This window comes from Quercus robur, chromosome 1, assembly GCF_932294415.1.
Source record: "Quercus robur chromosome 1, dhQueRobu3.1, whole genome shotgun sequence".
Taxonomy (NCBI): domain Eukaryota; kingdom Viridiplantae; phylum Streptophyta; class Magnoliopsida; order Fagales; family Fagaceae; genus Quercus; species Quercus robur.
Window position 1 is genome coordinate 16884824 of NC_065534.1, and position 22292 is coordinate 16907115.

The 22292-nt window shown below is 33.3% G+C and overlaps 1 protein-coding gene across 1 annotated transcript; it reads left to right on the top strand.

Moving 5' to 3' along the window:
- The first annotated feature begins 4768 nt into the window (after window positions 1–4768).
- LOC126723523 (uncharacterized) lies at window positions 4769–8251 on the top strand. Its single transcript, XM_050427047.1, has 3 exons — window positions 4769–5448; window positions 6770–6933; window positions 7037–8251. Exons 1-3 carry the CDS (start codon window positions 4839–4841, stop codon window positions 8129–8131), a joined length of 1869 nt encoding a protein of 622 aa, XP_050283004.1. The 5' UTR covers window positions 4769–4838; the 3' UTR covers window positions 8132–8251.
- The last annotated feature ends 14041 nt before the right edge of the window (window positions 8252–22292 follow it).

Genomic DNA, 22292 nt, shown 5'->3' on the forward strand with positions numbered 1-22292 from the left:
CCGCTATTTTTATCCCATCACTCCCGACTTGCCACGTGAATAAGTTACGGTAAAAATTGTGCTTTTAATATTTTTCAATTTGTTTAGGATTGACTAGATTGCCCTCGATTTGTGGTTGACTAAAACTTTTGGTTCTTAATTTTTTTCTAGTATTTGGTGGAAATTATGGTTGACCAAAGTCGTTATTACAACAGCTGGAAGTTTGACACGGACGGGTGCTGAAAGAAAACGGTTTGATTTGATTTTTTCAATTTTCTTTGTTTGTTAATAAATGAATTGTTGTGTTTGATCATTTTTTTTTTTAATTCAAAGGTTATGGATTTTATCTTATTTTATGTTTGGGCCGGCTAACTAAACATTATTTTGAGACAGCCAAATAGATTTGAGCTGTTTTTTTATATTTGGTTTACTTAAAGATTTGAACCAAAATTGGACATTGAAACTTGTATATTGAAAAATTAAGAAGACCCACTTCTCTTTTTCTTTTTTCTTTTTTCTTTTTTCTTTTTTCGGAGGAGTTTTATCTTAATGATTCATTTTACAAAAAATAAGGAAAGAAATTCCAACTTTTTCTTTTTTTGAGGGGAAAAGAAATTCCAACTTAAGTTCTCCAAATGACGAAGATTCAAATAGTACTATTAAATTACAAAACTCTTATAATACGATTTATTGGGAGGAGGGGGGACGGGAGAGAGAGAGGGGAATAAGTACAATTTCTTAGTTAATAGTACATATATTAAGTTCTAAATTGTGTTTAAATACATTGTTGTATTATCAATATTATACAAATGATATTTTTTTAAAGGATGGTTAAATTATATTTTCGAGAATAAGTAACTTTTCAAATTTGTTGGTGCATGTTAATACTCCCTCCGTCCCACTTTGTTTGTCCTCTATTCCATTTTGAGATGTTCCAAAATATTGTCCTGTTTCTAAAAATAAAAGTCATTAATTTACTAATGTTCCTATTATACCCCTATTAATTTACTAATTCAATTTTTTGATAAATTTATTTAAGGGTATTTTTGGAAAGTCATATATTTTTAAAAGGTAAACAAGATAATAAATGATGTTCTCTTAAAAAGTTTGATTTTTCAAATAGAACAAACAAAGTGGGATTGAGGGAGTACTAATTAGTAAATAAATTGAAATATTTCTATACTTTTTTCAAAAAAAAAATGTTCATATAATATTTATTTATATTGAATTTTGTGGTAATTGGAATTTCAAATATAATGGAGAGTTATTGAATTACAAATAACTCTAATCTTTAATTTTAGAAACTCCTATCATTATAATAATAAGTATGATATTTATGAAAATAAATATGCTGATAATGCTCATTTATTTTGAGTAATTTCTATGAACCTATATATATAGACCTATGTGCACCATTCATGGTATATTGATAACACATGTCTATATGTATAACAATATCTATGTATATTAAAAGTGATTTACTATTATATATTTCAAGAATGGTTGGACAAAGAAGGGTGTTCTTCTAGCGGAACTTTTGCTCTATGAAGTGGTACATATTCAGTGATTATTTATTTTAGTGATTAAAATAATAAGCTAAAGTTTATATAATTTGTTGTGAGCTTGTTACATGATTGTGAATAATCAAATTGTTTTATTATATTTTTCATCAAAAAAAATTGTTTATTATTTATAGACAATAGATACAGCACAATTTTCAAAATTTTTGTAATTCAATTAATTGGAACTTTTTAGTGTTTCTAATAGATAAATTCAAAGTTAAAATCCCACTTCTCAGTTATTGAATTATTAACCAATCGAATAAATAACTTCAAATCCCTCTCCCCTACTTGTTTAAGGACAAAACAAAACACTCAAAGTAGCCATAGCTACAAGTATTTATTTTTTGCTAAAATAGCTACAAGCATTTATAATAGTCTAATACTTTCTAGAAGCATACTAGTAAGTTATTGTAAAAGATTATATTAGTGTTTAATCTAAAATAATAAAAATAAAAATAAAAAGTTTATACACATTAGTCTTTTGAGGAAAGTCAACAAACCCCCCAAGACTCAAAATAGCAATAACTAAAAGCATCTATGATTGTCTAATGCGTTCACGAAGCATACGAGTAACTGAATATTCTTTGAATTTGTCTATTTTGGTTACTTTTTCTAGTTTTCTTGCAATAACGACAACACTTTTTCAATTTTTTGTTTTTTTTTAAGTTTATAATTTTCTTCTTTCTCAACAAAAAAAAAAAAATTAAAAGTTTCTAATGCATGTTATATAAAGGTTAATTTTTGTCCACACTTTCATCAATATATACGTTCTATCACGTACTCGCTGATGTATATGTTCATTTAAAATCATGTTTTCAAAATACAATTCAATTAATATTATGAAATTATGATATAAATTTTCAACTTTTAACTAGTATGGCCAGAAAAGAGAGTTTTACGTTAATCTTGGGAAGTTCATTTGATAAAGAAGACTTGGATTGCAATGTATTTAGATGTGCCAAATCATTAGGACTATGACTGCAAATTGTCAAATTGCTTAATTGAGCTTTGCTAGTTGCCATGCATATATATATATATATATATATATATAAAAATTATGGGCCTATTTGTCATACACTGTATCATATTTAACAAATGTTGGTCTAAAACTATAAGCATAATAAGGATGGACTATGTGGGAAGGGGAGCCATGACCCCAACCCCAATACTAGAATATTTGTAATTACACAATCAACCAAGAAAAAATATTTTCTCAAAAAACAAAACCACAAAAAATACAAAAGTATTTTCACCAAAATGTTTTGAATTAGTTTAAGTTGACTTAGATTTCACCGTGTCAATAATATTTAGGGTGAATTTGGTTAAGTTTTTTGATATTGTACTTTTTGAAAAAGTGATGGTTTTAGTAAGTGCTGTTTGGAAATGAGTTTTTTCAAAAAACATAATGTTTAGTAAAAACTGTTAAAAAATGTTTTTTTGAAAAAATTAACTGTTTAATTAGCCATCATTTTCTTTATAGGTTGTTCTTCTTTCTTTTCTCTATTTCCATTCATAGACACACATGGACACACCCTTAATCTTTGGAAGTTAATAGATAGATATTATTTTATTTTTAGAATTAAAAAGCTTACTTAGGGGTGAAGACATTTAAGAGAGTTCTCTCTATCTCTATGTCAAAGAGAAAGAGAGAGAGAGAGAGAGAGAGGCAAAGATGCCACTGGCATGTCCGATAACGTGTTAGGAAGTGATAACGACGTTTCAAGCAAGCACGAGGCAGGTAGATTTATATAATTCCATTGAACTATAAGGTGTGGTGAGTTCAGTAAAGAGTTTGGTCACCAGCAACATTGATTTTCTAACGATAATATATCATACATGTAGTCTTCATTCTAGTCCTCCAAAGGATGTGAAACCTCTGTTAGAATTTGACAATTCTGAGTTGTATTTAAACAGGCGTTGTCCTGTAACTCATATAAATTTCTAGTCTTAATGCAATTTCCTGATTACCAAAAAAAAAATTATATGATACATGTTTAGTTATTAGGTTTTTTTTTTTTTTTTTTTGTGTTTTGCCTTTAGAATAGAGGGGTAAAGTTGAGTTTTTAAGGAAAAAAAAAAACTGTGAACAACTTAGAAAAAGAGAATTATAACTTACCAACGGTAATATTTATGTTTTAACTAACGACATTGTTACTTTTGATTTTTATTTAAATTATCAATGGATGGAAAAGACCATCCTTAAAAAATGGAAAAGATTTCTTTCAAAAAAAAAAAAAAAAAATGGAAAAGATTTTTAACAACTCTCCTAAGTCCTAAGTAATTTAATCGGCAACAGGTGTGGTGTAGTAATCATAACTTATTTATTCAAAATTTGAAATTTATTATTATTATTATTATTTTTAAAAAGGTAATGATAATGATGGCTCATTAATCATTCTGTTAACTGACATCACATTCACATCACTCACTCACCCCAGTGTTCCTCCTTCCCCCACCCAATCTCTTCGCTCGTGTGAGAGTGAGTCTGATATTTCCACACGCAAACACACACACATCCTCTCTGTCACATTGTACTGTAAATTCATAACTTAAGTCACAGTCACAGTCACACTCACAGTATCAATCAGAGACGTCAATTCTCGCTAAAAATTGATTAATACGATGATGAAAAGCGTAATTATCAAAATTTAAATACAGATTAATAATGTGTTTAAATACCGTTTATTTTGTTGAAATTGAAAAATTATTGTAAAAAGTATTATAAATAAAGATAAAAGTTAATTGAAATAGTTGACTTATAAATAGTACCAAAAAGTGTAGTGGGAATATAAATAGCAAAAAAAATAAATAGTGAAATAATTTTAATTTTTCATTTTAATCAAAATGCACCCGCATTTGTGAATCAAATATTCAGCATTTGGGTTTTTTTTTTTTTTTTTTTTTTTAATACAAGATAGTAATTCTACTTTAGTATAATATAAGTGTATATATGTATGAAGCTTTCTCTTTAATACTTGAACTTCGGTACTTATCCTCACACCCACAAATATTTATACTTATAGAGTGATCATCGTACCAATAGTGTGTGATGATGGCATTTGGGTTCTTAATTGGGTTTGTTTTTAGCTGGGTTTCACGATATTGTTCACAATCTAGCCAAAAACAAATATATATACATTTTTGAATTTCGACAGTACTATTTATATGTTTAAAAATTATTTTACAATAATATTTTGGGCAAATTTTTTTTCAATTTTTGAAAAATAAGAGATAACCTAAAACGATAAGCAATTCAAATGCATAGAGATAGACAGAGCTTCGAATTTCTCGCAAATTATGGGTCCCAAAAGACACTTCCTCCCACTCCTCCTTCTCTTCTCCATCTCCGCCTTCTTCCTCCTCTTCCTCCACTCCTATTTCTCCACCTCTAACCCTAACTCTAACCCTAATTTTATCAATTCCCTCAAAAACCCTAACCCTAAGTCCCCCAATTTCACCTTCATCATCAAGGTCCTCGCATTCAACCGCCTCGATTCTCTCTCCCGCTGCCTCCGCTCCCTCGCCGCCGCCGACTACCTCTCCGATCCCGTCCACCTCCATATCCACATTGACCATTTCGCCTCCACCAACAACGATTCTCTCCAACTGGACCGCAATTTGGGATCCTCGCATCGGATCCTGGAGTTCGTCGATGATTTCGACTGGAGATTCGGCGAAAAGCTAGTGCATTATCGGACCGGGAATGCCGGGCTGCAAGCGCAGTGGTTGGAGGCGTGGTGGCCGAGCTCCGATAACGAGTTTGCGTTCGTGGTCGAAGACGATTTGGAAGTGTCGCCGCTTTATTACAGGTTTCTTCGGAGCTTGATTGTGAATTTCTATTACAACGCTTCGAATTACAGTCCGTACATCTTTGGAGCTTCGTTGCAGCGACCTAGGTTCGTTCCAGGTACCGCTTGTTACTTGCTTGGACATAATAACAGATTTACAGAGATCGTAATGTGAATGATTTGTTCGAACACATTGAAATTTATATTGAATTATGAGTCCAACAAAATGTGACAGAGAAAGAGTTTTGTTTTTCTTCAAATAGAATTAAAGAACCTTAACTCATTAACTGGAAGGTTAGAAAAAGATTCTAAATATATGTTGTTATTGTAAACTGTGTTTTGAAAAGTTGAATTGCGAGTAAGTATTTATGTTCGCTTTACCTGGAAACCTGTTTAATGGCAATTATTTGATTGAATGATGACATTGTAGTTTAGCTTCAATAGCCCGTTACAATTCACAAGGAACTCTCCTAATACCTGATCTTATCATACAAGGAGACTTGATTGAGAGGTGGTCATCAAAAGTTCATTGTCAAGTACAAGAATTCTGTGCAATTCCACTGTACTTCCCTCCCAATGGCCACAGAATTGTGATTGTTCCTATCACGTTCGTGACATTGTAATCAATCAAGCAACAAAATAGCCACCAGAGTTGTCAGTTTTCATTGTTTGTGCCTCATTGTTTGTTTTGATTGTGAACAGTCTCTCCGTGATATGAAGTCTTTCTTTTTCTGTACTCTCCTTGATTGGAGTTTAGTTTTGCCATCTTGTTTTTCTTTGTCCCTCCCTAATCTTATTGATTGTTGTAATTTGGGTTCTTGATCTTTGCCACTGTATTACATTTCCTGTGTACGTGGTTGGATTTTTATTCTTAATAAAATCACTTACGTTATTTATCAAAAAAAAAAAAAAAAAAGTCACCAGAGTTGTTAGTTTTTATTATTTGGGGGTCTTTGGTTTATGCACTTAAAAACTGAAAATTGTTGTTTGAAAACATGTGTGGAAATATGTGTGGGTGAAAAAATGTGTGAAAATACGTGTAATGTTATTTAAAAACATATACCAAACACCCCTAATTGTTGAAAAAAAGCTTGAAATGAGAGTACATAATGATTTAAAATTTCAGCAAGTAACTTTATGTATGACATGCCTATTGCAATATGTGTCATTCCTTTGCCTGTTTAAACTAGCCTTGTTACTTTCAATTTAAGTCAATGTGCTGGTTGACTCTTTTTTTTTTTAATCATGCAAAAGGACTATCATATCTATGTTTGCTTCCTATTGTATTTTCATGAATAACTATTATGCCAGTGACCCTTGTTACACATTTGCCTAGAACCAACTTTTGGTTTGTTAGTTTTCATCCCTTTATGATTTCCTATTGAGTTACTTATTGAAAAAAAAAGATTTCCTCTTGAGTTAATTGGTTGCTGGCTACAGGTAAACATGGAAACAAAATACAATTAGATAACAATGCACGACTTTTCTTGTACCAGTTGGTTGGCACTTGGGGCCAGCTTCTCTTTCCCAAACCTTGGAAAGAGTTCAGGTTGTGGTATGACATACACAAGGCAAAAGGCATTAAGCCATTTCTTGAGGGGATGGTAATCAAATTTAAATGTCACTCATATTTTGTTGACTTTTATCTTTCTTGGAAAGCTTTTAGTATTAACAACATCTTGATTAAATTTTAAAATTTTTGTGCAGGTGACAACAGGATGGTACAAGAAGATGGGGGAGAGAATATGGACTCCTTGGTTTATTAAATTTATTCATTCACACGGTTATTTTAATATCTACACCAATTTTTTACGTGAGAGAGCACTTAGTGTCTCTCACAGGGACGCTGGTGTTAACTACGGAAAAACAGCTGGTCCTGATTCTCATTTATTGGATGAAAGTTCTCTTGATTTCAATTTTTTGGAAATGCAACCCTTGAGTAATCTGAAATGGTATGATTTCTGTTTCAAAGAAGTACTTCCTGGAAGAGTTGTAACAAGCGATGCTGAACTTGGGTCTGTTCTTTATGGTGTGCAGAATCAGAAGTCCATTATTTTGGTAAGCCTCTTTGGGGTATCAGAGCCGGTCACTAGGAACTTGCTATGTCATTTTGAGAGGCTAAATATTTGGAACTACATATTTATGGGCCCTGAATCTGACTTCTTACTCGATCTATCAAGAAGGGGACATCCAGTGATTAATGCTGACAAGTTTCTCTATAGTGTTAGAGCTTACAAATCAATGACGTTTCAAGATTCTAATGCAGAGCTGATTAAGGAGATTTTAATGAAGGCCTATGTCATCAAGAAGTGCTTGGAGTATAGGTATAACTCTTGGATGGTGGATGGGAAGATGCTTTTCACCAGTAGTGACCTGTTTCTTGAAACCATTGATCCCACTGTTGATTTCTATGTTGGGAAAAGATTGGAACTTATGCATGTCAGAAGCTCATCTTCTGCTGAGAAATTCTGGACTGGTGCTATAATGTCCAAGGTTGCTGAGATGGTGGACTCTTTGACGAGGAAAGCTTCAATATCAAGAGATGGCATGAATTTTGTGTATGTAGCGGCAAACTTATTGGAACAGAAGGGTGTGAGGATTAAAAGGGTTGATGAGACAAGCCTTGGCCTGAATATTGATACCAATAATGTTAGTCAATCTTCTTTAGGGGGTGGAAAGAAGATGGTTTTTTGGTCTAGTGAGATAGTTTTAGATTTAATTCAGAAGCGGCTTCAAGAGTTGGGTATGTGGTTTGTGGATAGTGACTTTTCGTGCATAGCTGTTGTTTGTCACAGGTTATAGCACATGTGGCAGCAATTAAATTTGAATCTTTGTATTTTATCTGTAAAAATTTTGCTCATATTCTTTAATGCCATTTTATCTTAGTTGTAAACCAAATCAAGTCTGGCAAATTTCGGAACATTGGCACTCTTCAAATTATTTGCTTGACCTTTACTGTTTTGTAATGGAGCCATGCTTCCAGGCCAACTTGGACAACGAAGGGTAGATATGGTTCATAAGGACTACGCTAACAATGTATTTGGATGGGGAAGATCTGAGAGGAGTATAGAGGAATTTGGGGGTATATATGTCCCTCTGGTAGGATACCCCTTTTTTCAATTCCCCAAAGCAGTGGGAGGGATTCTGAGTTTTGTAGACCTTTATTTATATTTTTATTGTTTCCCTCAATGTTTTCTCAAAATTACAATTTTATTCTAAACCTAACCAGATCAAATATCCTCTCAAACTCAAACCAAGTTGTCTTGTAAAGGTAAACATGCTCAGCTCAGAGGTGCCACTGAGTCCTCTTGCACGACGTCAAAAGATCAAGCTCCACAACCTTCAGTCTCTCTCTCTCTCTCTGTGTTTCTCTCATGTTTTCGATGCTAGCTGGATTCACTCTTTTTCTGTCTCCCCCCCCCCCCCTTTTTTTTGTAGATTTGTTCAGTTTAATGCAAAAAATTTCAAATTTGGGCTGATTTTAGATCTGAATATTGTGTGAAAAAAAAAATGTCATGTTACGAAAGTGATTGGTTTAAACCCTTATTTAAAGTCAATGTGTTCAAACACTTCAGGGTTAAGGCTGTGGCAAGTTTCCCTTTGTCCACAGTTGTGTCACTAGATACCTTTCTCAGCCTTTTGGCTAAGATCGAGAATTGTCAGTTGTCACTAATTTTGTGTATACAACATGAACCTCAACATTACATTTTATTGAAAAAGTGTAAAATTCGGAATGAGTTCCTTATAGTGGTTGTGAATCTTTTGATCTCATTTCTCTTTCTATTTTTGTTGAAGAAAAACAAGGGCCATCTTATATTGCTCTCAATTGGCATGTTATCTTACTCAAACCTTTTTGACTTCTCTTGGGAAGAACATCATTCTTGCTTACTACCTCTTGATGTCATACTTTGGATGTAGAACACTGGATATGAACATAATTAGCTTCTCAATTGAGGTCACTGTTTGATTCATTCTTATAACATCAGCTTAATTTTAAAATTTTTTGTTGAAGGTGATATGCATTTCCTTACAATTTTTTGCATGATGCCAGACCTTTGTCAATGTGTGGGTGGACGCCAAATTGGGACACGTAATGCTCTTGTTCACAGAACCTGCTTAACAAGTTCAGTTCACGTATAGTCTTAGAATAGTGTCTGATATAGTGTCTATGATATAATTTGTGTTATACTTATATGCATTGTTGACACCAGAACCTTTTCCTTTGCCGAAGAAGAATCATGATAATAGAAAAAAAATCCAGTTTCTACCTCGGGCTCATGCAAGATGCAACTGGATCTAACAATCTGTATTGCCAGTAAATTTGTGAATAGTAATCCCTTTATGCGGCCTGCAGATGTATCCTTGCATTTTAATGAGGGTCACGATGTGATACAAAATTCTGGTGTCTAGAGGTTCAGGAAATGTTGGTTCGAATAGAGGGCATCCTTTTCTACCCTTTTTTTTTCAATACCGTATTTAGTATGTTTTGTTAAAGCTTTTTGGTGATATTTCATCTCTGTAGGTGAGGAACAAAGTCTGTGCATGTCTACATGTTTCTACGTTAGTTTCAAAGTATCACATTGAATCGCATTATGATGATACCAATCCAAGAACAAATGCTTTAGGCTTCTCGTTACATCCAAAAATGACTTGCTCTTTTCCAAGAAAAATAGTGGAAGATTTTGACAAGGAAAATTATTAGATACTTCCGGAGTATGGTGATGTGGTGCTCCCTCTTCTTACATCTATGGGAGTACCTATTAATTATTCCCTCAACAGCACTAGGGGTCTTTGCAAACAATCTTGACAAAGCACATATGCTAGTGGTGTCAGCTAACAATCTTAGAGTCTTGACAGAACACACATGCTAGTAGCTTGGAGGCAATTTTTTATGAAAAGAAAATTAAAATATTCAGAATACAGAGTGAATAGAGTTTTTAATGGAATTGTATTTGTGTGTTAATTTGTATATATATATATGACGTTGTTTCATTGGAGGATTTAAGACCTATTTGGTAATGTTGTTTGAACAAAAGTTTTCGTTGTTTAAACAATATAACAAATATTTCCACAACGTTTTTTCACCCATATTTATTTTCACAATACTTAAACAATATTAATAGAAATCTCTTATCAAACGGGCTTTAAAGTTCTAAATAATAGGTTCTAGGAATCCTAATGAATTTTTTTGGGGGAGAAAAAAAAAAAAGGATTTTGGATCAAGCCCAGCCCAAATGAGTTGCACATTTTTGGGCACAACACAGCCCACTCTGAATGTTTTGGGTTTCACCAATTTGTATCTAGTCATTACAAATTTCTTAGTAAAGACTGTCACAGGCGAGCGTGGATGTGTGGACTAAAGTTGCCGAAGCCCTGCTAAAAAAATATAAATAACAAATTATATTCTTAAAGTTTGAATTAATATTGATTTTGTCCTCTAAAATTCTAAAATCATGATCCACATCCCTAACGTTAAATAATATTTGGATTTTCTTTTGTTAATCTCCATTATTAAGGTGGCAGTTAAGTGTCACTTAAGTTTGTAATCTCCATGATTGATCAAATTATACATGACATGTTTATAAATTCACATCACCTTTTTTTTTGAGGGGAATGCACTTCACTAAATAGAAAATATCAAAATCTAACCCAAAAAAAAAAGAGAGAAGTAAAAAAAATTAAAAAATATATATTATCTCTTCTCTTTCCTCTCATCAACATGATCCAGTCCGCTCTCTCTCCCTCTCTTCTCCAATTTGGTATCATATTTTTGAGTAAAAAGATAGAGCATGTGGTATCATATTTCATTGCAACAACACTAAGTCTAAAGGGATAACACTTTATTTATTTATTTACTAATGTGACAAATTGTGATTGATATACAATAAAAGTGATGTTAGTGGTGGTCTCATGTAAAAGTAACGTTACGCAAATCATAATCTATCACCTCAATAATTATGAAATTTTTTATGTTTGTAGCATTGTTTAAAAGAAAATAAAAATCATCAATGTAAAGCAACCAATCAAAGATTCTGCTAACATGGTTGAAGAGAGCAAAAGATATCATTCAAAAACTGATTTATTTATTTATTTAATATTTTTTAAGTGGGGAGAGAAGATTTGAATCACGAACATCTTCATCAAACACTAAGAATACACCTAAAGGATCATTGGTCACTCTAAAACTTATTTATGTTTCTACAGTATGTTTATGATGATGTATGAACAAATATTAACAATAACAAAATCTTTAAATCAATCACCTAAGAAAAAATATAGCATAAAAAGTAAGTCTACGACTCTTATGAGCCACAAGCAATGATTTTCTTCCTCTCTCTTTTTTATAATTTGATAGTTACAACAATGGGAGAGAGGAAAAGAGGGGGGGGGGGGGGGTTTAAACCTTTGGCATCTCATTGAAAAATATAAGAAAGTGCCAATTGAGTTATAAAACTCTTGGGCATTAACAATGTTCCTCTCTTTTCCACAAATTTCAGAAAATTATAGAATGAGATTCTTATTGTCTGTAGACATTATTAAGGCATAGTTCTCATTATTCAAATTACTACATAATTTCTAAGGTTTTTTTTTTTTTTTTTTTTTGGTTATAACCATAATCTCTAAGCTTTGAGTATTCATAATTGTAGATTTCAATTAGTTCCATTGGTAAATTCTCTTGTGATCAAATAAGAGACTTTAGATTGAATCTTACACCAAAAAAGAATTCATTAATATCTTGGAAAGATGATAAAGACAAATCATCATGGAGCATGTATAATATAAATTTAAAAATTATTAGTTAAGATTAAAAAACTAAAGTTGAGATGACTGATGACAGATTATGATTTAATTTTATTCAGATGATTGCTTTCAAAAAAAAAAAAAATTTTATTCAGATGGTTTAATCTTATTCAGTTATGCACAACTAAATAAGATTATATTCCATTAATTTAATCTTGGACTGAAGTTGCGGTGTATGTATTATATAGAAATGTGCATAACTGAATGAGATTAAATTACGCCCAGTCATTATATGAATAGTCAAGTACAAAAAACAAAAAAAAAAAAAAAAATATAAACACCACAGCTTCAGTCCAAATATAAATATCAAACTCCAAGCAAAAAAGAAGAAGCAAGTTATGAAACTGGGATTTTTAATCCACAGTCCAAAATCCCGCTCACTGAGCTCCGATCTCATTTTACTCATTCTACAACAACTTGTACAAACTCATGGAGTGCCCAAGAATTTTCCCATGGAGTGTATATATTAGATAGAGATGAGTGTGGAAACTAGCAGTAATATTGTGGAGAATAATTAGACTAGTACCCCAAATATATGTCAAAACCAAAACAATCTATAGATGCCTTTAGTAGTATCTATTTCTCTCCTACTCCTACTCGTAGATTAGACAATTTTTTAACTCATAACCTACCTAAACATGTGAGACATGTTAGTGGTTTTACTCTGTGGATGGAGGATGTTCCTCCACACCTTCATCATGTTCTTATCTCCAATTATGGTTGAGTTAAAAAAAAAAAAAATGCAATTTTGAGATATTTCTTCTCAATATATATATGTCAAAATGGGAAAAGAATATTTTACCTTATGATAATAATAATTCAATAAGATAAGCACTTCTCATCTATATATTAATATATTACTAAAAGCTGAAGCGTAGCGTTTAATGCAACTGCTCTCACGTTGCTGCCACATCAGCTGTCACGTCATTTTAAAGAGTATAATGTGTTAGGGCCTTAGGGGTATCTAAGTCCCAAACCCCTTGTATTGTCCTAGTGAAAGCCAAGTCTTTCATATTATCCTAGTCTAGGTTTATTTTTCTAGAAATCCTAATCTTATTTGTATTAGTACCGTAACTCAAGGGTTAGTCGATTACATATACTTTTCTCACTCTCTTTTCCTTTTTAATGAGAAGAAGTTTTAATAACCAATCTGATCAATTACAAAATTTTCAAGAGCAAAACACACCCAATTAATAATAGTATAAGAACATAGAAGTATATCAATTAAAATCCTCCTTTTTGTTTTATAAGTCATGTAGGCATCACCCAAGAGACATAAATATCAAATCCTTCAAATATGACCTAACAAATCATCATATGATGGAACCTCACTTACACTTCTCATCAAGTCATCAAAAGAACACTATCTATGACCTAATAACCTTCATAAACAATCTATAGATGCCTTTAGCAGTATCTATTTCTCTCCTACTCATAGATTAGACAATTTTGTAACTCATAACCTAGCTAAACATGTGAGACATGTTAGTGGTTTTACTCTGTGGATGGAGGATGTTCCTCCACACCTTCATCATGTTCTTATCACCAATTATGGCTGAGTTAAAAAAGAAAGAAAGTAGTTTTGAGATATTTCTTTTCAATATATATATATATATATATATATATATATATATGTCAAAATGGGAAAAGAATATTTCACCTTATGATAATAATAATAATTCAATAAGATAAGCACTTCTCATCTATATATATAAAATTGAAATTTCTGAAACTCCCACAATTTTCCATGTCAGCACAAAAAACATTAAAAAAAAAAAAAACTTTTCTAAGACTAAAAAAAAAAAAAACCGGCATTATTAAAAAGAAAAAAAAAAAAACACTCATCAAACTCCTTCTCTTCTTTTTCACGCAGTCCCATCTCCTTCTTCAAACACACAATTTCCTCCATGCCTCTCTCTACATACACGTTCCCTTGCTTCCAATCTTTTTCCCTTCTCTACCTTCATTCCAAGCTTTCTTTCTGTCATTCAAACCAATATCCTTTGTAAAGAAAGGCCAGCCCATCAGTGCTGGCTAAATAGTGGAGCAAGAGAGGCGGTCGCCTAAGGCCCCAAGTAAAAAAAAGACTCCCAAATTTTAACCAATAGGGTTATTTATAATCAATAAATAAAATAATTTTTTTTACGAGATGAAAAACAAATAAAAAATAGAGAAAAATGGAACATCCACAATATTTTTTACAACACTTTTACAATTATGCTAAGTAGCAGGTTGTTACAACCTGTTATTGATGGCAAAAAAATAATTATAGTGATATTTTCAAAGAGAAGAAAAAAAAAAAAACTTAAAACCTAGAATTTATTGTAAAAAAATATTGTGAATGTTGTACTTCTAAAAAAAATAAAAATAATAATAATAGTTTAGTTAGCAAATTTTTACTAGTTCTTGTCTAAGTCTACCACTAACATCACTCTTTTACTTACTATTATCAATTTACCATATCAATAAGTATGAAAAATTTTGTCAAGTTTTTTCTGTTTATAAAATTTCTTAAAAAAAAAAAAAATCTACGTAATTTATGTTAATCAGTAGTAATTTTGCATTTAAAACAAAATAATTAATTTTCGTCTTAGGCCCCCAAATACATCAAGCCGCTCCTGCAGCCCATCACCGTGAATCGATACTCTTCGTTCAAAATTTGTATCCTCTCCAGGTGAGTTTTTATTTCTTAATTATATTATTCTATTTGATAATATATGTTTGCAATCCAATTTGGCTATCTTATTTGATTATTCTCTTTTTTATTTTGTTTTATATATAGATGATCTTCCTTTTATTCAAAACATACAAAGTCTTTCATATGTGATTCAAAATCCAATTTTGTTTGACAAATTCACCAGCTTTCTTGCTTTTTCTCTTTGTAATTCTCTCTTTCTCATGTTTTTGCTGGTATAATGGTCAAGAGAATGATATAAGAATTGGTATCCTTTGTGAAAATAGGCCAACCCTAAGTGTTTTACAAAATGTCCCAAAGAAATTAGAATCAATGAAAATTAAAGGTTTGGTAAAAATTTTATGTTTGTTTTGTTAAAATCTTCCCCATCACCCTAAGTGTTTGATAGAATGTCTCAATGAAATTGAAATCTTTTTTTTTCTTACCATGTGGTTGGTTAATTATCTTTTTATTTTACTAGCCCGTGCATTGTAACAATGAAATTCATTCTCATTTAAAGGTGCTACAAAATATGTTCATATGGCATTGTTATCGTGTTGTTAGAATTAGAGATAAGTCAAACTTCATCTATTTGTTTTTTCCATACTCTATTCCTATTTTATGGAGGACTTTTGGATTAAACTTTCAGTTTTAGCTCATGATTTTTTGTAGCAATCATCAAATGTTTTTTTCTCTACATGGCTATTCAAATTGGGTGTTGTCTGGGTTTTTTTTATAGCCCAATTTAATAAGTGTCTCTTTTCTTATCTTTGGGTTGCTACTGACGGCTATAATAAAATTTTAGACTTGGATATATGACTTTTTGTTAGAATAATACATCTATTGGTATTTGATGCATACTTTCTAAAGTTTATGTTAGTTGAAACTAAGGGTGACAATTTTTATCCAAACCCATAAACCCACCCAAAACCCACTTAATTTGAATAAGACTTGACCCAACCCAATTAAATATTTGGGTTAAATGGATAAGACCAAATGGATAATTCAATTAAATAGGTTTTGATGGTTAAACCACTGGGATCCAATTACCCATTTAAAATTTAAAGTTTAATACTTAAATAAAAAGTCAAAAACCCTAACAAACAATAAAACATCACAGCCGCCTCTTCCTCTATCTAATGTAAAAATTTTCTCCTCCATTTTCTAGGCATTTTCTCAGCTACCAAACTAGACAAAATCTAAACTCCTTTCCCTCTTCCTCTTTCTAAAGTTTGTCTTTCTTAGATCCAACTAGTACGACTCTAGGGTTTCGATATAAAGAGAGAAAACATAACCATTTTTCATCACATGTCTCTCTGATTCTATATTCGTCTCTGAATTTAACTCTTCCTTGTAAGAATTCTGGTTTCTCTGCTTTTCCAGTGGACTCTAGCTCTTGCTCCTACTTCGGTAGCGAAGTTTCATGCGATTCGAGCAGGGTCTCCGTTGGATCGGAGAACAAGCCAAGTTCAAACTTGCGGAAGAGAAATCTCGGTGAAATTTAAGGCTCTGGAGATTTTTTTTGCTGAGCAAGTTTCCGATGGAATTTTGAATTTCATGTGACGGAAATGTAAAAGCAAATTCCGAGAACAGAGCAACTAAGCAAGTTAAGAACAGAGCATCAGAATTTTCATTTTCGTGAGAGAGTGAGAGGGATTTCAAGTTTGTTTTGGATTGAAAAATCTATGTGATTTGCAATTTTGCACAAGGTGGATAAAGACTTGAGAATGATACCTCAATTCTCATGATTTAATTAATATTTTTTTTTACTTATCTTTTGTTTGGTTGCCAAGAAAAGTTGGGAGAAAAGAAAATCTGCAGGTTAGTTTCAGTGTTATGTTTTGAGGGAAAGGTGAATTAGTTTTGCCAAACCAAAAAATAAAAAAAAAAACCCTCAAATGATTTGCATGATATTTGTATGGGTGTGAAAATTTTTCAGAAAATTTCTTGTTGAATTGTTAAATATGAATTTTATAATGAGTTAAATGGGTGAGTTACTAATTAAATGGGTTAGGTTGGTAATGAATAATTAATTTATATATAAACATGTCATAAATAGATAAATTGGTAATTACACACTCAACTCATTTTATGACCCAACCTATTTATTACCCAACTCGCTATTTGTCACCCTTAGTGTGTGTTTGGGTTCACTTAAAGCTGCGTTGCTTTTTTTTTTTTTTTTTTTTTTTTGTTTTCACGCGAACAGTAATCGCAAATGTTAACTTTCCACAGTGAACAGTACATACGTGCACTGTTCATGGACCCACAAATTACACTTTTCAGCAACATTTTCATTAAAAATGGGTCCCACAATACTATTCACACATTTAAAAATTATTTTGCTACAGTGTTTTCAGTTTCAGCAAAATAAATTCTATCCAAACAGACCCCTAGTTGAAACTTGGATTCTTATTGATGTTAATTGTTGCCCTGACAGGGAGCACTTTGATTTTGGAATTCCTCGTGGGATGTGTAATATTTGTGTTTTATTTTGGTCCGTTTGTATATTGCTGAAACTAAAAACTGAAAAATACTGTAGTAAAATAATTTTTAAATGTGTAAATAGTACCGTGAAACCTATTTTTAATGAAAAGTTGTTGCAAAATGAAGTTTGTGGATTCGTGAACAGTGCACGGAACCCACTGGTGTGTTGAAAATTGGCCAAAATTCTGTTCATGTACTATGCATGAATAGTGAAATCTGTCTCCTCTAAAACGCGTGCAGCAGAAAAAAAAAAAGAAAAAATGCAAACATAAACACAAACATATCAACCCGACCCAAACGCACACTTATACACTTATATTTGTTCCCTTTTTTTTTCTTAGGAAAAATAGTTCATTGGATCATAAGAGATCAAAAGAGAGGACCATATTATCCCAAATGAAATGGTGAAGCGATCTTAAAAGATTGCTTTGGAAACTGTGCACTTGCAATGCACCCACCGGATTGACCTTATCCTTTGACTGAGCCAAACATTCGCCTAAGGGGAAACATTTTAAAAATCATTTCTATTTCTCAGGAATTTTTTTTTTAGAAGATTTTATCTCTCAATTCTCAGTTTAATAACCATCACTTTGTTAAAACGTTGATAAATTTTCTTTTTCCCATTTCTGATTTTGAAGGGGTGGTGATCAAGAACGTTATATTAAAGGGGGACAATAATGACTTAAAATAGGATGATATTTGATTTTCAAATTCATACGAATAACTTAAAGTGGGATCCATCCATCACCACCACATTTTGTTTTTAAATCATGAAAACCAGTTTTTAAAATGACCAATCAAATTCTACGTAAATGTGTTGCATGTTTTAGATTATGCCTAGTACATGCCCAATAAAACGTTGAATCTATGAGTTCTGCACAAGAAATAGTTGGATAAAAATATATCATTAGAGCACTCACAGCAGTGAAACTAAATAACTATATAGTTATTTTAGTTCCACCAAAACACAAAAATCCACACTATATAGTTATTTTACCATCATTGCTACAGTGCACATTTATAAATAAATGTGCATTGTAGCTGAAAGCTAAAAAAAAAAAAAAAAAATTATTCTCCCTCTTATTAAAATATTATTTTTTTTCTTTTCTTTCTTTTCTTTTCTTCTCAGAACTCTCGAAACTCTCAACTCTCTCTCTCTCTCTCTCTCTCTCTCAACCAGGGACGGACCCAGGTAGAGGGCTAAGGGGGCCCAGGCCCCCCCTGGGTCCAAATTTTTTTTTTTTTAGCAAGTAAAATTTTCAAAAAAAAGGGCTTGGGCCCCTGAGTTTTTAGCCCGGCCCCCCCTGAGTTTTTAGCCCGGCCCCCCTCCCAAAAATCATGAACCCTAGAGCCCATCATCCGGACAGCCCAGGAGCCCATGACCCATGTAAATCTTTAAAAAAAAAAAAACTCAGCTCTCACTCTCAACAGTCCAAAACCAGACGGAGAAAGCAAAAAACGAAGGAAACAAAGGAAAAAAGGAAAGGGAAGTGAGAGGGACAGAGAGATAGAGAGGCGAGACAGAGTAGAGATAGAGAGTACTCAGAGAGACGGAGACCCACTCACCCACGCCGTGACGTCGCCGCCCACGCCCATGCCGTGTCGCCGTGACGCCGTGGCGCTTGTGAGTTGAGAGACCCATCTCGTACTTCAACGGCTTTCCGTTCTCATACCTCAACAGCTCCACCAAATTACATTTCTGAAAATGAAAATTTTTCAAAGAATTGGGGTTGTGTTAGTTGAAATGTTCGTTACCTCTAACAACCTTGGTAGTGCCTCTAATGGTGTAGGCATCCAAGTGCTTTTTCCCAGGTCTAGGTTTGGCCATGAGCAAAGACAGAGATTAAGGATGTCTGAAAATAAAAAATGTATGAGTTTTTAACAAAATGAGAGAGGTTTTTGTTTTTTTTTTGGGTTTTGGAAGTATCAAATTTTGAGAGAAGAAGAGAAAGGAAACCCAAAAGTCCTCTCCTTCATGGAGGTGGAAGACAGAGAAAGAGAGAGAGTGACTGTGACACGTGGAAGACAGAGAAAGAGAGAGAGAGTGACTGTGACGCTTGACTGTGTTACAATGACTTTATTGGTACAAGAGAGAAGCGTCGTCGTTTCAACTCCCCATGTTACTCTATAGATTTCAAATTTTATCAAACGAAGCAATTTTTTGTAATTGCTATAAAATAAAAAAGTGATAAAATTTCAGAGTCCCCTTGATAAAAAAATTTCAACCCTAATATAACAATTTTTTTTATAGGTTGTTAGATGAAATTTGACGGGCTTAGATTAAAAAATGTCCGCTCCAACCTCCCGAAATTTTTTTTTTTCCGCTTATTTCCAGCCCCCCCTAACTTAAATTCCTGCGTCCGTCCCTGCTCTCAACTTTCAGACCTCTCACACCGCCGGCCCCCCTCCCCCCCCCCCCCCCGACCCATGTCGTCGACACACGCCGCCACAAACCCAACTCCGACCCACCCCTACCGCTGACCCAGCTTGCCAAACCACCCCTTTTGCTGACCCAGCTCGCCAACCCAAGCCCCAAGTCCCAAGCAGAAAGAGAGATGTACGGGTAGAGCGATGAGATCGAAGTGTAATCGGAAACCAAAGCACGACGAGGATGTTGACAGCATGGGCAACATCGTCGTAGGGTTGATTCTCCATTGAACCCACAGTAACATTAGCTACAGCTTGTCACAAAACGTCAATGGTAATTAGTAACATCGCTCGTCCCTACGGCACCATGATTGACGACAACTGGAATTTTGGGTTCATGGGTTCTGGATTGCTGGGTTTGTGGGTTTCCGATATGTTTTTTTTTTTTGCTGTTGTTTTTGGTTCTTCTTCGCATGGGTTTTTTGGTGTTTGATTTTTTTGGTGAGTTTGGCTGTGATTGTGGATTGTGGTTGAAATGGCTGTTTGTTGGCTGTGTTGGTGGTGGTTTGATTTTTTTTTTCTTGCCGTGGGTTGTGGTTGTCACATAGAGGTTGTTGCTAGTGGAGTGGTGGTGGAGGTGGATGTGGCTGGCTGAAAGGTTTTTGTGGGTGGTTGTTCTTGGTTGGCGGTGGTTGTGAATTGTGACGATGATCAGTTTGTGGTGTTTTTTTAGTGGGATATATTATTTTATTATAGTACATATATTATTTTATTGTGATGTTTATTAGGGGTGTGCACTGTTTAGTCGGCTCGGTGTTTTGCCAAATTTGTTATCGAACCGATAGAGATCGATTTTCTCATAATTAGAACTGATGCATACCGCTTAGGGTCGGTTTTCCAACATATAGCGGTGCAGTTTTTTGTGGTCGGTTTAATCAATTTGGTCGGTTTGAAACTTTTTTTTTCTTCAGACAACACAAACACAAAAGTAAAAACTAAAAACATCACAAATAATTTTTCACAACAACTTGCCATACACAAAAACATATTCCAACCCATACTTAGACAAATTATACTCAGTTACTCATTACTCAATTAGGCAATCAAGGCCAACAATGAAATAGCCAATACAATAAGAAAACCCTAAATTTAATTTAATAACTAAATAAAATAAATAAATAAACGAAAACATGAGTAAACGGTATAGTTCACAGATGCCAAAAATCAAATTGCTGAAAAATGCCAAGAACAAAAAACGTTAGATAGATCATAGTTCACAGATGGACTTGGATAGTTGGACTCAAAGTGAGAGAGAGAATCTTTAAAACGGCAAGGTGAGAGATGGAGAGTGGAGACATGGAGTTACCAGTGGAGTGGCTGGTGGCAGCGAGGTGGTTAGCCGAAGACTGGTGAGGCAATGAGAGAGAGACATGTCAGACAGTGACTTAAGGAGAGCCATCGCCCAGCAAAGCCCAGAGGCAAAAGAGAGACTGAGAGAGTTAAGGAGGAAGACTGAGAAAATAACGAATTTATACCTACGAGTTAGGGTTAAGGTTGTGCACAAAACGTTGTCGTTTTAATTTTTTATTTTATTTTATCAGTCAGTTCGATTTTTTGAATCGGTTTCAGACTTGTGTTTCAACTTCTGTACCACACCAACGTCGAAACTAGGGTTCCCCTCTGTTCACCGGCCTCAGCTCCATCGGTCGGCTCCAGCGGCGGTGCGGTATTGTTGGCGCCGGTCGGTTAGGTCAGCATCGGTTGGTTTGTGCACACTCCAAATGTTTATATTATTTTATTGTGTTGAAAGTTAAAATAGATCCATTGCTGCAACATATAAATAGGTAAAATGTAAATAAGTAAAATAAATAAAATAATTTTTTGTAATGTTAAATAACTAAATTTTTAACTTCACCATTGTGGATGATCTTACAAGAATCAATTATTACAAATAAGGCTTTCTTCTCTTGAATTTTTTTTTTTTTGGTAAACGGCTTTCTTGATATTTGGGTTCACCTTTGTTGCTTTGCAAGGTTTAATTAAACTATCTGTGAAAGCAACCTTTCCCCTCTCAACCGTCAAATCAAAGTTCAAACCCATATCTTTTTCTCTATCTCATGTGATACGCAGATCTTCTTTGCTTGCGTTTGGGATTCTGCTTTTTCGTAAGGTAAGCAGTGCCAGAGAGGGTCAATTCAAAGGCTCTCTCACTCACCCTGCATCCTTAGCCACTTCAATGCTCTTTTGCATTCAACAAATTTGGATTGGCATTCGGTAAATGCAATTTTACCGTGCAATTCATCCAAGTCCCTCACATTTTTTTTTTGGCGTAAATGGACTTTTAGCTCCTATATTTTGGGGTCATTTCTATTTTAGTCTCTACATTTTCATTTTACTACTTTTAGTCTCTAAACCAATTAACACGTGACATTTAAGTCCTTACCGTCACTCAACTAACAGAAAAAACTGACGTGGCAGACGGAGTGCACTGTTGACACAATAAATGTTGACGTGACGAATAAAATAATAATAAAAAAATTTATTTATTATTTAATAAATGCCAAGTCAGCATAAAATAATAATAAAAAAAGACATTTTCATTTTTTTCCTAAATTCTTTTAAAATAAAATAAGA